Genomic DNA, 15748 nt, shown 5'->3' on the forward strand with positions numbered 1-15748 from the left:
AATACTATAGTGTTACAAAAGTTTGTACAGGTTAAGCGACATTATATCTTTGCTTTGCTTCAACAGTGGTAAGGAATGTGGGCATAGTTGAAATCAGATTGACCCTGTGTTGATAATAGTTGAAGCTGGATATGGGTATATGGGGGTTCATTACACTACTCTCTCTACTTGTATATATGCTTGAAATTTGCTGGAACAAAGAAGTAAAGCAAATAAACACTATCTATACACTGTGCCAATGCCGTATCCTAGGTTTCATAAGCTCTCTGGTATATGTTAAATGGTAGGTGTTTCGTTTCTCTTATAATATGTCTGAGTATCTCCACGGAAGCTGCGGTATAAGTTGGGTTACTTTATTCCTGTAAGAATTCATTTTTGGAACTCCTTTTAATGGAGAATTAAAAAAAAAAAAAAGGCGTACACTTCTCTGGATATGCTAACAACTTTAAATTCAGACAGTATATAAAAATTCCCTGCCCAGACAAATCTTTGTCTAAGTTTTCTTACATTAAAAACAGCATCAGAATGAGATCAGAATAAAATTCCCCAAAATAAACTTAACCCAAACACATGACATAATGAAAGGACACTACTTCTCCACTGACACCAAGTACAATTAGAAATAAGTAGGAGAAACACTATAAATATCTTTTATATATAAAGAGCTCTTACAAACAAAAAAGAATATGATAAAACTAAGCAAAATAATGAACAAAAGTCAAGAACAGATGCTTCACAAAATATTAATTTAGTCGATAATTCCAGGTTGGCATACATGTAAGCAATCAAATATAACTGGTACAACCTTTAACTCAACAATTCCACTTACAGATGTTTATCCAAAAACAAAAAACAAAAAACAAAACTAGAGACATACACCAAGTTTGATTTTTTAAGAAGGTACATAGAGAAATTTATAAGAATAAAATAGCAGAAACAACTTGAGTATTAAAAAGGAGTGTTGTGGGCACCTGGGTGGCTCAGTTGGCTGATTGTCTGACCTTGGCTCAGGTCATGATCTCACAATTCGTGAGCTCAAGCCCTGCATCAGGCTCTGTGCTAACAGCTTGGAGCCTCGAACCTGCTTCAGACCCTGTGTCTCCCTCTCTCTCTGCCTCTCCCCCACTCATGTTCTGTCTCTCTCTCTGTCTCTGTCTCTGTCTCTCTCTCTCTCAAAAATAAACAAACATAAAAAAAAGTAGAGCTGTGATCATGATATTTTGATTTATTTATTATTGTATGATATGATATAAAGATATATTAGGCAACCTTTCAATTCCAAAGGTCTTTACTGCATTTGCGGTTTTTAAAACACCTTGTAATTATCCAAATGTGGACCTTTTCTTAAATGTTTAATATGAAAAATGTTAATTAGAAAGAATAAGAAATAAAGATGCCAAAAATATAAAATATCATTAAGAAGGGAAGCCAAAATAGCCACTGCCCATCTTGGTTTACCATTTATCATTTCCCATTTAAAAAATAATGTATCATGAATTGTTAGGCATAACAAATTATAGATGTATAGACAGTTCTGCCTTAAAGAATTTTACCTATCTTTCAATGTATTTTTTAATTCATTCTAAAAAAATGTGAAGATGGAGAAGTAAAGGAACTGAAGTGTTGACTTTGTAAACATTTTCTTCATATAAAGTCTATTTTAAAAAATGTCTTAAAAACGTATGTTCTAAGTCCCCTTTGTCACACATAAGGACCATACAGGAAAGACGAATGAAAATTTATAGTAACAACACGGAACGACCTCCTCTTAAGCACTATGATTTCCAGTAGGTTGACAAGCAGGATAAAAGCCCTAACTTGTTGACAAATATAATGAAAACTCTTCGAATATTATTCATAATGAAAACTACAATGGCCCAAGATAAATTTAGGGTATAGGGGAGGTGGAATAAATTTATTTTCCTATTGTTAAGAGCAAGAAAATACATTAGATAATTTCCTCAAGTACAAGGTAATAGATTTCAGCTCAGGCAGGATAGTCATCCAGATTGATACTTACCTTATAATCAAAGTTTTCATTTAAGAAATTCTTACGAAGTGCATCAGACAGGTATAGAACTGTTGTAATAATAACACTAGTGATAAAAAAAAAAAAGAACATTTTAAGGTCAAAACTTTGCATTAGTGAAAATCATTTATTAGATAAGAAAAAAGCAATTAAGATAAAAGAAACCCTATAGAAAGCGTGTGGAACAATATTATTTGAATACCATATACCTTTTTTTTAATTTAATTTTTTTTAATGTTTATTTATTTTTTAGAGAGAGACAGCAAATGGCGGAGGGGCAGAAAGATAGGGAGTCACAGAATGTGAAGCAGGTTTCAGGCTCCGAGCTGTCAGCACGGAGCCCAATGCGGAGCTTGAACTCATGAACCGAGAGATCATGAACTGAGTCAAAGTCGGACCCTTAACCGGCAGAACCACCCAGGGGCCCCTTAATTTAATTTTTTAAAAAGTAATCTCTATGTCCAACATGGAACTTGAAATTATGACCTCGAGATCAAGAGTCCCCTGGTCTACTGACTGAGCCAGCCAGGCGCCCCCAATGTGGGACAATATTAGATAATTCATATTTGAAACAGAGAAAAGGGACACCAGGTAAAAAAAGAAAAAAAAAATCAATCACTTAAGTTCTTTGTAAAATGATATAAAGATCTATGAATTCATACAACTCAGGCAGAAATACATTAATCTCCTGATGTTTTATGGTATTATTAATTTCTGAAGAAAGCAAAATGATTACTTCAAATATAATATTCCATGTTTGATGAACATGGGAGAAAGCCACACTTTAAAAAAATGCAGAAAAAGAAATGGAGCCTAAAGAAGAAATAGATAAAATGAAAGAATATATTGAATATTTATTATAGGTTTTCTCTCTGTTTCCCCTGTTCCAGGTATTAGGGGGCATGCAAGAGCTCCTGAAGGCAGACTCCCTCTCTCTTGGTGACAGAATGCCACTAAAGAAACAATTACAGACTGTGAAATTGTCTATAACCCAGCACTATGCTGTATGAAACTACCAGGGGCTGTTAGAGCAATTCAGAGAATGGGGCATCTCAGGGCTATAGAAAGTAGGGGAGGCCTGACAAGGAGTCACATGCAGTCACGTGTAGCTTGCTGGGGAGAGTAAAAGGGAAGGGTTTGGTGAGCATTCTTGGTTAACTCTAGACTTTTGCAATTTGTTCAAAACCTGCTCCTTTTTACAGCTATAGTAGTTGACATCCAAAACTGAATACATATCCAGTTGATTTCATATTACATACAGAATTATGCTGAAACGAGATAGGCCACTCCCCAAAATACCATACACAAATGGTATATATACATGGTTGACATTCGGAAACCTCCTTGGCCTTTGCTGAGATGCATGCCTGATGGGAGTTTGTGATGTGATCGGACTCCAGTTCTCACCACAGGATTTGGAATCGAAGAGTAGAGCTGTATGACCCCAAATAAAATGAAACAACACCCCATCAACTTCACACCTTGATTATCCTATTGGTGAAACATAGATTAGAAGGATATTTACTAACCAGAAGAGTATTTGCAGTCTTTGAGGGACATAAAGGCTCATTACTGTTATGTGCTGGAAAACTATTAGAGCCTTCTCCTGGGACAGGAGAGTATTAATGAGACTAAGGGGTTGGATGACTGAATGTGAAGCTCAGGGTAAAGAAAGGGAAAGAGCAGAAAACCACCATGCCTCGGGTACCTGCTCTACCATGAGCAAGCACTGTGGTACATGCATGTTCATTTCACATATGTCAATTACATCTTTCAACAAACCTTACTAGGAAAGTTAAGTATAAGCAAAGCCTATGAAATTGCAAAGTCCTACGGTGTCTTCAACCCCCAAAACAGCAGGGTATCATCAGTGAATTTCCTATTAAAGACAGAAATCACCTGAAAATAGCATAAAGTGGCAATTTTCAGTAGCCACTAGCAAAAGTAATGATGACAACTGAAGAAATCATTAAAATGTCCAAAGAAAGTAGTCTATCCAAAACTTATTTTATGAAACTAAAGCTTAATTATCAGAAAACGGAATGCTATTGAAGAGCTTTGGAAAATACTGAGACCTGAAAAAATAGAATGGGATCAAAATTTTAAACTGCAAAATAAAAACTAAAAAAGGTTAATTACACTTCCAGAGAATGCAACATTACTGATTTCATTAAATGTTCAATTTCACATTTCAGTAACTTCTACTGTATTAAAAAAAAGTATAGGTTACTTTTAAAATCTTCACAAGAATTCCCAACTGCACAGAAATGCTGACAAATCACAACCAATTGGAGTTAAATAATTTACTCGTAGGCTAGTAGTTTAAAAAGCAAAATGTAAAAAGTGTTTTTTTCTTCAGTAAAATGTGGTTTGTGGATCTATTTAATATATTTGATATGCTGAGAGTAAGATCTCCAAAAGTAAGACTCCTCTGGGCTAGAAAGACCTAAAATGAGTCTACTTCAAATGCCTTTCATTTATGCTTATAACATTCAGCCCAAGACACAGAGGCAGCTCTGAGAGCTTTTTATGGTAACTCAGCACTGAGTCAGTATCCTGGCACACATGTCCCCAAGCCAGCTGAAGGCATTTATGCGTTATTGCTCCTTCATTACAGTTGATACCTGTGGTGTTTAGGGATCTTTCTTTACTTGTTCCAATTTATCCAAAATCATGTGGCTCCTTTGGTTTTATTCTTTTACTCATGACTCAGTTTCTGAATATTAAGGACATTTCAAATCTCAGCACTCCAATTCAATAGCCAAGAAAGGTTTGCAATCTGTTACTACAAATGGTCAAATTACTGATATCTGCCACAAAAACGCAGCCACAAGGATCATTTCTGACAGCTGTAATCTGTGGGCACAGCACAATAAAATTTACACATAAAAGAGGAAATAGTGCACAGGAAGTCAAAGTTATGGCTTCAAGATTTTCAGTTGCCACCTGATTCTAGCATTTAGAAAGTATTTTTTACGTAACACTCTCTCCTTGCTATAGAAATCCCATTTCTCATAATTTGTCAGTTTGAAAACTACTCCAAGATGATAATGTGCTCAAGCAAAAGCCCACCTCCACAAATGATAGGTGGACTGGGAGAAGCCCCTTTGTGGATAAACTAGGTATCAACAACACTAATGTTTACACACAGAAAACCTCAGGAAATCTATTCATGGAGGACAGCTTCCCTACAATCTGGTGTGTTAATGGGGGCAGAAGGGATCAACACAAAGACACTTGGGGCAGATGAAAATCCTGGAAGGCCATGAAGGGGACTGATCCAAGCTAGTGATTCTCAAACTTCAGAGCGCATGATAATCACCTCAAGTATTCATAAGACTTCAGGGCCTTACCACCATCCATGGCCTGGTGAGTTCAAGGTGGGGCCCAGCCAGATGATTCTCATGCACCTGATTACGCTGTTTCATTTTGGGGACTGTGTTGCAGAGAGAAGACAAGACAGACGGGTTGGACTTGGAGAGCAGTGATGTTTAGGGAATTTGGCCTTGTTAACCACTGTTTCACCAAGGGTCTAGTCCACAATAAGTTCTATTGTAGCCTCACAACTATATTTAAACCTATGCTTTGTTATCCTTGGTTGCTGTAGTAGGTAATTCTAAAATGAGAAGCTTGTAAAACATCTTACACCCCTTTGAAAGATATTTTAAAGAACAGAAGCAAAGACACTCCAAGTGGAGGGCACAACATAAGCCAAAACAAGGAAGCAGGAAGCCAAGTGCTTTTGCTTTTAGTCAAGGAAGCATGCAGTGTGGGTGAGGAAGAATGGAACAAGGATTGAAAGGGAGGGATTTTAACAACTCCCTTGACCTTCTCCACTGAGCAGCAGTGGCAGAAAGCCACTCACATGTCAGCAGCCTCAGTTTTGTCCTGTTAGGCTCAGATCTTAAGGAAACCTTTCCTTTCATGTATTCATTCTTCCTGCCAGCTCCTCCCAACTCACCAGGATAGGGACCATGTGGGAAGTTCTTGTGTAAATATTTGCCATAACTATTTGAGTGTGGCACATTCATCTTACTAATAGATAGTTTTGGCAAAAATCAGTATCTTCTCTCTCCCCTGGACAGGAAAATTGTTTAAGGATTATAACTCTACAAGAAAAACACCACCAGTACGAACGAAAAGCAGTGGTAGTGGTGTTGGCAGGTGCTTAACAGATCAGCTGCCCTACCATCCAACTTTTTCATCATCACTATCACATACCCTGTCTTCCCTCCTGTTACTATGCCAATGCTCCTAGCTAAGGTCAGGATTTCTTTGTGTGCATGAGATCAGAGCTTCTTTTGTTGAGAAAGTCTTACCACAAAAAGCACTGCCTACATGGCTGGTGTCATTTCCAGTGCAAGCTGACTGTGGAGAGGGAACAGGCAGTTCTCGATATCCCCACTTGCCTACCCAAGTTGTTCCTTCACTTATTCCTGTTTTCTTTAGTATCATCAGTATTTCTGTCTTTGCTGGGTCAGCCCTATCTATAAGCCAAAATACTATATAATTCCATGTTTTAAAAAGGGTCCTAGTCTCCTAATTCCTTCCAGATATAGTCCCATTTCTCTGCTCCCTTTCACAGCAAAACTTCTAGAGAGCGGCTTATATTTCCTGTTTTCACTTTCTCAATTCCTACCTGTTCTTGAATTCACTCTGATAAAGCTTTCTCTATCGGTCCACTGCAACAGCACATGTCAAGGTCATCAATCTCTACACTGCACTGCCAAATCCCGGGTCAACTGCCAGTCTTCATCATCTTCAACCTCCCAGCAGCTCTTGGTATTCCTTCCTTCATGAAATACTTACTTCACAGGACACTGTAGTCTGCTGGTTCTCATTTTAAATCACAGGCTGCTCCTTTTCAGTCTCTTTTGCTGGATGCTTCTCCATACCCTGACCTTTAATAGCAGTATCCTCTACAGCTCTGTTCTAAGTACTCTTCCCCCTTTCAGTCTACACTCCTTTCTGGGTGCTCTCATTCAGTTCCATGGCTTCAAATACCATCCATATGCTGGTGACCCTCAAATGCACATCATCAGCCCTAACCCCTTCCCTCAGCTCCATATAAGCATGGGTAGCTTCCTCTTCTATGTTTCCACTTGGATACCTAAGAGCATCTCAAACTTGTTTAACGTAAGATTCTTCACCTCCCCCCCACCAAAGCTGTTCCTCTCAGTATTTCCCACCAAAGTGAATGGCACTACCATTCATCCTTTTGTTCAAGCCAAAATTCTAAAGGGCATCTTCCATTTTTTCTCTTCCACCCATATTCAGTCACCTGTAAGTTATGTCATCTCTATCTTCAAAATTGTTCTTGTTACTACCTTCACTGCTATCCACCTGTTCAAGCCATCAGCATCTCTTACCTGCACTGCTGTATTAAGCTACTAACTGGTTCTTCTCGGTTTCTTTCATGTTTCTCTACTCCCTAATATTTGGGCCCTGTCTTCATCTTCCCACCTCATCTTTACTGGTTCCTTCTCTCCTCATGTTTCAGCCATAGTAACAGTCCTTTGGTGCATTTAAATGTGCCACATTGATCCTGACCACAGGGCCTTTGTATATGCTCTTCCTGCTGGTAAGAACATTCTTCCTTTGCTGTCTACCTGTTAACTCCTGCTTTAGCTTTCAGCTCAAGTTTGACTTCCTAATGAAAGAGCTCTCCAATCCCAGTACAGAGCAAAGTTCCTTTCATAAACATCTTCAAATAACTGTGTTCTATTTTTATGGAATTTATTTTATACTGTAGGCAACAAAAAAGATTTGCTAAATGGATGGGTCAGGAAATGAATGACCTCCCCTAAGAATCTTTGATTCCATAAATCACCTATTCACTACATAGATCTCATATGAAAGCTAAATTAGCTAATAGTAATAGTCAACTAAATAATTCAGGGTTTGATGAGAAAAAGCACAAAAGAAAATGTATCCTAGGTTTGAAGCCACCATGTACACAAAATAAATAAATTAAGGACCTGAAATTTCAACTCGTAGGCCAGAAGGTTTTACTTTCCTCAGCAGCAAGTCTGTTATAAGATTTATCTCTTTGAAAATGTATAAAACTGTGACTTTATTTTTGTACTGTATTTTGCAATGTGTATGGGAAGGGGGTGGAAAGAAGCTTGTCTCAAAGTGTCCTGTATTTTTGGTACTTAATTTTCATCTCCCTTATGTTCCTTCTTTCTCAAATTGAGCAGTTGTTCTCATCAGAAACATCTACCAAGAACTTAACAGTGGGCACAATACAGCTTTGCACACAAGCTAGAGAGTCACATGTCTTATCCTTGTGAAATTTAGCCTGGATGCAGTTACTGTGTTACCTAATATTAGACATTCAGGTGGAAATAAACCACACAAGACCATACTAATCACCAAGAGTCTGGTCATAGCTTTTGGTAGGACTTCACATAAAGCAGGGAAGCTACATGGTTTGGGACAATATAGTTTGTAGATGAAAGTTAAAGGCATTTAACTTACTTGAACACACAGGAAGAAAGGATCGGCACATAAAAGAATGCATATTTTGAGTTCGAGGGTAGGGCAGTGTGACTTCTCGGCTAGTTACTATCAATTTGGCATGTATGAAGCACATAGTGGGTAGTAAAAGTGGGAGTTTGGGTCAAAATGCCTCTTTGAGGAGCCCTGATCAAACCACCTAAGGAAGGTAGCACCATGGAAGAAAGGTGGTCAACCTGAGAGATGTAGACCTAGCTCCTCCAACTTGCTTCTACACAGTTAGCAAAGTGATAACGTTTTCTTTCCAGTGTACGTTCTTCAACATATTTTAAATATCCTTAACATCTTTCAGAAATTTAGTTTTCTACCAATATTACGTGGCTAATACCTGTATGGATAAAGCAGGAAGAGTTGAAGGCTTATTTCTGGAACACATTGCACTCATAAGGCAAGGAAAATCTCATATGGCTTCATAATTTGAACGGGAAATGGCTAGGGTAGTTGAATGGAGAGAAGAGAGGGAAGCAGAATGGCAAAGAGCAGTGTCTGTTTCAACTCTGCAGGAGTTCTACCAGACCCTGGAGCCCTCTCGAAAAATTAGATCGGACTTGCCATCACCAGTGGAAAAACAGTGCTCACTTCTTATCAGCACTGACTTGGGTGGCAAGGGCATGATGTCATCGCATTTAGCAAAGGCTGATGGCCTTTTCCTTGGATTTGCTTTTGGAGTATCTTCTGTTTAAATGTATTACACAGAGCTCATCTCAAAGTAACTGTGCTCCTGTTTGATTAGCACCAGATAAAAATATTGAACATTGTGTGTTTACTCAAAAGCAGAATCTATACTTCTAAGTCTGTTACCCATTTGTGTGACCATGAAGTCTTCATAAACGGAGTGTAGATTTTTAGGTGAAGTAGAGAGAGACAGTATTTACTTTAAAAAAGTCACATTGTGGTCACGATTTTCAGGAAGCTCAAGCAGAGCCTGTGTGCATAAGGAACAAAATGTCAAATTTATCTTTGGTTTGAATTTCTGCCACTAAACATTCTAATTCAAGGCAAAATATCCCTGTGCACACAGGGCAGACATGATGACCAAATGATGATGCTGCATGATGATGATGTCAGCAGCCTGGACCTCTTCCCAGATGGCTCCCTGGACTATTTCATAGCCCTCTGCATGTACCCAGCATGTAGATCTTTGGTAATAAGGCCAGATACATGACAAATAGTTCCCATTTAAATCTGTGGCTTCCGGACATCCAGACAAAAAGATATGTGATTCTACTCACAGATATCAAACTAAATATGCTAAATTCTAAAGAGAGCTATTTCAGGAATCTCAATTAGTCTTCAAAATGGAAAAGCTTCTTCTGTACTTATGTAAAATATAATATGCCATATTATACTATTTGTTACTTCACAAGTTTTTAACACATCATTTTAACACCTCCACATCTATAAATGTAGACTGCAGCAGAAGCCATATTAGGCACATCTTATCAAAATCAAACCCTATATTACTGTGGCTCTTACCACCATCATACCTGGCATCTGGGGAAGACATATGGTATCTCTGGCCTATGGCTAGACACCTGGAGAATTCAACTGTTATCCTGAATGTGAAGGTGTTCGGGGCTGGACAAGAGGAGGAAGGAGAAGCAGGCAAACGTAGACTTGAAAGAAAGAATGTTCAAGAAACAGGGTAAATGACAAGTGTGGAAGTAAAGATCAGCCAGTTTCCTGAAGAACTTCACCTTCATTCTGTATCCTGAGATGACAGAGACAGGAAGCATGACAGCAGATAAAGCCATGACACTGTATTCTCTGGGACAGCTCCTGCCATTCTGGCTGCCCTCTAATCTCTTTTCCTGGCTCCTATTCCTTCTAGTACTGACGTCAAATGTTTGATTTTTTCCCCCTGGATGTGCCTAATACAAGCCAATTTTATCAACTTCCAGAGATTCATCTTTATGTCAATATCTCCCCAAATGTCTTCTCTAGTTCTGAATTTTGCTGAGAGCATTATTTTCAGTAGTCTACCAGCCTTCTCAGTTGGCTGTATAAAAGAACTTCAATCTTTATGTATCCAACTCAGGGGTCATATCTTATTCCCAGGGCTGAGTACATAGTAGACACTTAATGTATTCCACTGAGTTAAAATGAATGAAGAAAGATTAGAAATGACTCAAGTGGCCAGCAACAGGGCTTGTTAAGTAAACAATGGTACATCTACTCAATAGAACATGATACAACTATCAAAGAAAAAAGAAACATAAACACATGAGGGGCTTTCTAAGTATTAATGTGGAAAGACTGCCAGGATTTTTTTAGGGGAAAAAGTAACGTGCTGTATTACGCACCTGCCAGGCAGAAAAGAACACTGGAAGGTCATGCAAGAAACAAATAAAAGTGTTTATTACAGGCTGGGGGTAAGGAATAAATATGGAAGGTGGGAGTGAGATTTTTCAGTGTATACTCTTGTTATATTACTTGATTTTTGAACTATGTTCATTTATCACCTATTTAAAACGAATAGTAATACTTTTTAAAAAGTGAGACAAGTTAATTCAGAGTCAAAGGACAAGAATCCCTGGATTTGAAGCTTTCAAATTTGAGATCAGACTAAAAAAAATTCATTTTGTGCCTCCTCTCCAATGAGCTGCAATTGTCATCAATTTAAATGTCTTACTTGTTAGCCACCAAGCGCATAACAGTCCAGTCCTTTGGAAACATCTCTGGGCGTATCAATATTCGGAACACAGTAAATATCTGCAGCAGAAAATCCTTGGATAGGAAGGAAATAGACCATTTTACTGAGTTATTGTAACAGTCAACACACACACACACACACACACGCGTACGCACACGCACACACACAGCACTGTTGTTACCATTTCCAAAGAAACTACAGAGAAGGGAGCCATGTTTTCATAGTTCACCAGGAGAAAGAATCATCGTCCTACCCATTCTCAACACCCAAGTGGTTTGCTACTCTTCCCAAATGTTCTCTTTTCTTTCTCATAAATGGTGGGAATGGCTTTTCATTCCTCTTCACAAGCTCTAAGCATTTAGAGTTTTATAAATAAAGGGGAAGACTGGCTTAGCAGGCAAATATGTTCTCTTCTTTTATTATAGTCTTAAACAACAGAACTTCTCATATCGAGAGAACTATCAACAATCCTTCCTTTTAAGTGTCAAAATTTAGAAAGTTATATTCATTAAAAAGAATTTTCAGCAAACACCCATGTTTCTTAGAGGGCATTCTGAAGATATAGTATTAATAGTATGCATGTAGGTTTACAGAATCTGAGCATGCTATGCGGAATACACTCAAATAAGGATGTGTGCTAGGCCGAGCCCAGTGGTGAGTGCTTAGTAGCTATGAGTGTCAAAGAATTCTTCACAGAGATGTCATGCCAGAGGGCAGTGGTATTTACTAAGATGTTATCCTTAAACCCATCACCTGGAAACACTCTTGACAGGAGGCTATTTCCAGACACAGAAATACCTCTTCTTAAAACATTACAAGTAATAGGGTGCCAAATGTTGCAGCATTTTATACTTAAAGGCAACTCCAGGAGATAACACACTACATGTAATGAGTGACATAAAGCGTGCCCAATCAGAAAGAAATTGGCTCAATCTAGCTTTTATTTAGACTTATTAACTAGAAAACAAAGATTTCTTGGTAACCTTAAGCAATGCTAGGAAAATACATCTCGCTGCCAATCTGATTGAAGTCAACAGTATGGTGATGCTTAAAACAAACAAACAAAAAAACAAACACAGGAGTTTTATATATGAAACCCAACAACACACTATGTTAAACGTGTAAGCTGCTTGAATATAAGATTACAGTTGTCATTCATATAATGAGGAGATAGCTAGAATCTGAAAATATAAGGAACATCTGGTGGCTGTGTGTATGTGTGTGTGGTTTTTTAACATACTCTAACAGCTTTGATCAAGCCCATAAATATTTTGACAAGGATTTATTTTAGCTTCTTTGGCATCAACACACATAGACTGATATGTAGTATGTACCATGTGGAAATGCGCCCAGTAGGTCACTTTTCTTTAAATGGCCAGATTTTTCTTATGTAGGAAGAGTTTCCCAAATGCATTCCATTGCAGGTCAGATCATTTGGGGAAACACTTCACATTCTAGCCCTCTCTTGAGAAAGTAGGTCATTAGCATACTAAAACTGTGAGAAGCCCTTTTTGATGCATTTCTAAAACTTACTCCAAAAAGTTTTTCAATTTATTCTTTTGGGTGTCCCAGACATGAATATATTATCTTCCCTCCAAAAACGGATGTTTGCATTTACCTTTCAAAGAATTTGATCCTACTTCAGTTTTCTATCTTGTTGCACTTGCTTAGATAGAAAAAAAAATCATGAAGGTGGGAAGTCACATCTCACAGTCTACAATTACTTAGGAATGTTGAAATAATTTCTATAACATTGAAATTTCATCTTTTCTCCTCAAAACTTTTAGACAATTGGAAAATGGAGGTAGCACCCTTAGTGCTTGGGTGTCTGTAGGGGGGAAGGTAGGAGAGAGGGATTTCGGTTGCACAGAGAAAAAAGTGACTGAAAAAGTGGCTACAGGAGGCAGGGTATCTACCTCCTGGGCTGGCAACTTTGGTTGTTCTTCTTCTGCAGTGCTGGGGACAAAGGGAAAGTTATTCCAGGTATAGGAGCTGGGGAGAGACAGCCTGTTTCTGTGCCATCTCATTTTCTGGTTCCCAGTTATCTCACAAAATAAAAAGTGTGGCAGCATGTGACATTGTGCCAATGCTCATGTATTGACAGAAATCTTTACTTGCCCTGAGAGAACTTTCTGGCATCTCAAATAGCTCTCTATGGTATCCACGCAAGCTTCACCTACCTTCATAGAGCCAAACACATTCATTGTGGAAATCTTACAATAAAAATACAAGAACATTACATTAACAATCAGAAAATCTGGATTTTAATCCTGGATCTGCAACAAACTAACTCAATGACGTTGGCAATTTATTTGATCTGCCTGGGAGTGAGTTCTCATCCTTGGAAAATGTGGAACCTTTAAGGTCCCTTGTGGTTAGGGGTGATTTAAAAAAGTTAATATGATCACTTATCTATTCATATAATAGACAAAAATGTTTCCTTATTTCTAAATTGTAGGCTAATGTTTCATCAGATGGTAACACAAATACCTTCCACTGTAGCACTTACATGTAATTTAGTTCAGTAAGTATTTATTGTCAACTGCCACGTAACAGGTATCATTTCAAACTCAGTCCCAGTACTTAAAGCACTAACATCTGAACGCTAGATTCTTTGACACCACCCTCCTGCCTGCTCTCCCCAAATACAGCGGTATTTCCCTAAATACTTTTCAGCTCTGATCATTTCACAGAATAAGTACTTTTGCATAGATATATGAAGTTATTTTGCACACATGACAATAACTAACAGATCTTTCCCATAATTTAAAAAAAGAACGTTGGTACAATAATATTCCTGTTTGGATAGCAAGAAATAAGGGTTTCATATGCCACTGTTTGAAAATTGGTAGCCTGGGAGCAGTTTCTTTTTGTTTACTTCAAATAGCACAACATGGTAACTTAACTGCATTGCCCATTTTATTCAAATCAAGGTTCAAATAAAAAAAAAGAAACAGGGAGGTGGTATGTTACAGAAGCACGTTTTCTGCAGTGCAAGAGGTTTAAGAAAGGAAGTTCATATGAAAACCAAAATGATAAAAAGTTCCATTCTCAAAAGACAAGAAGCAAGAGCAATTTTTTGTGATTTTCAAAATTATCACTAACATTTATTCATCCATAAATATTGGGTGCTTTCTAAAGCACCAGGCACTGTGTTAGATGCTGGGTTACACCTAGTGGGGTAAGATACATTCTGTTATTGATTCATGCAAGAGTAGTTCCGGAGGGCCTGCGATATGTCATACCACAATCAGCTGAATGTGACACCCGCCTTCATGGAGCTTACGGTTTGGTGGGAGGGATGAATGTGTATCTAAAAACCACACAGACAACATGTGTGCGCTACCAATGGGGGAAGTGTGAGGACCAAGTAGTCCAGGTAGAGGGAAGAGCACCAAGCTTGAAAGGCAAGAGACAACACAGGGCTGTCTGGACTGTAGTGGGGAGTGGCAAGAAATGGGGGTGAAAGATAAGAAGGGAAAAATCAAAAGCTGACAGACAGATGATAGATAGGGACCAATCAAAGATAAACAAATAGAAGAAAGATAAATAAAAGGTAAATAAATCTCATTCTTTCTTCATGGTAAGGAATATGGAAGTTTACCCTGAGGGCGATGAGAAGGCTATTAGGGGTCTCATGCAGATGTGGGAGAAGAATTAAATGTATTTTATGCAGATGTGGGAGAAGATTAAATGTATTTTACATTCATTTTCTGACTGTGTCATACAAAAAATTGTTTTGTGTTTACACATAAGACTGTGGTATGTGAACAGCACAGGATAGAAATTAAGTTCACGAAACAGAATTAGTGAGAGACAGGAGACAGAACTCTGAGACATGAAACGTGAATTAAGAACTCAAGAAAATAAAGCATCACCAGGTAGATAGACCAGCACACAGTCTCCTTGTGTCAAAAGCAATGAACAGGGACAGAGCCTTCTAGGAACACATTTCCTTTACTTACGATTTAAAGTAGAGTCGAATATTATTTTAAAAATTTGCCACAAATTTCAAATGTGTAACACCCTTGATATGGAGTTTGAATTCAAATAAAGGGTGTTAATAATCATTATCACAGTGAAATTCATACCCTTAAAGTTGAATAAGCACATTATGTAAAAATAACTCCCAAGTGGTCTTCAGTCTTCAAGAGCTATAGAATTATTTTTCTATAATAAAGACTATAAGCTGAAATAATCATATGGAAAAAGATGGTTTGTGAGGTATGCAGACATTTACTGAGAGGGTTGTTTCAACGAACAAAGATATAATATTCCAGGCTCTGTGCTTAGGACACAAAGACATGGTGTCTATTCTCACAGAGCACAGTCATCAAGGAGTCAAGGAGACAACAATTACAAGGCAATGTTGGATGTTATCATGAAGAGGGGGTGGTGGGCACTGTATTCTGTGAATGCTTCATAAAGAAAGAGATTCCTAGGCTGGATTTTACAGAATGAGTCAAAATCAGGGAAGGGATTAATAGGGGTACAAATTAAGTAATGCAAATGAGTAGTGGTGGAATAGGCATTTCAGGTAGATTAAA

At 38.0% G+C, this 15748-nt stretch overlaps 1 protein-coding gene across 4 annotated transcripts in view; it reads right to left on the reverse strand.

The window, feature by feature from the left end:
* DOCK4 (dedicator of cytokinesis 4) overlaps positions 1-15748 on the reverse strand; it is a 432206-nt gene that overhangs the window by 71405 nt on the left and 345053 nt on the right. For all 4 annotated transcript variants that reach the window (XM_078440451.2, XM_078440457.2, XM_078440464.2 and 1 more), the window contains exons 27-28: positions 11181-11275; positions 2021-2096 (exon numbers count right to left, since the gene is read on the reverse strand). In XM_078440451.2, the coding sequence (XP_078296577.1) occupies positions 2021-2096; positions 11181-11275 (171 nt within the window). The remainder of the gene's footprint in view (positions 1-2020; positions 2097-11180; positions 11276-15748) is intronic.

Source organism: Panthera onca, chromosome A2 (assembly GCF_046562875.1).
Source record: "Panthera onca isolate mPanOnc1 chromosome A2, mPanOnc1 haplotype 2, whole genome shotgun sequence".
Classification (NCBI taxonomy): domain Eukaryota; kingdom Metazoa; phylum Chordata; class Mammalia; order Carnivora; family Felidae; genus Panthera; species Panthera onca.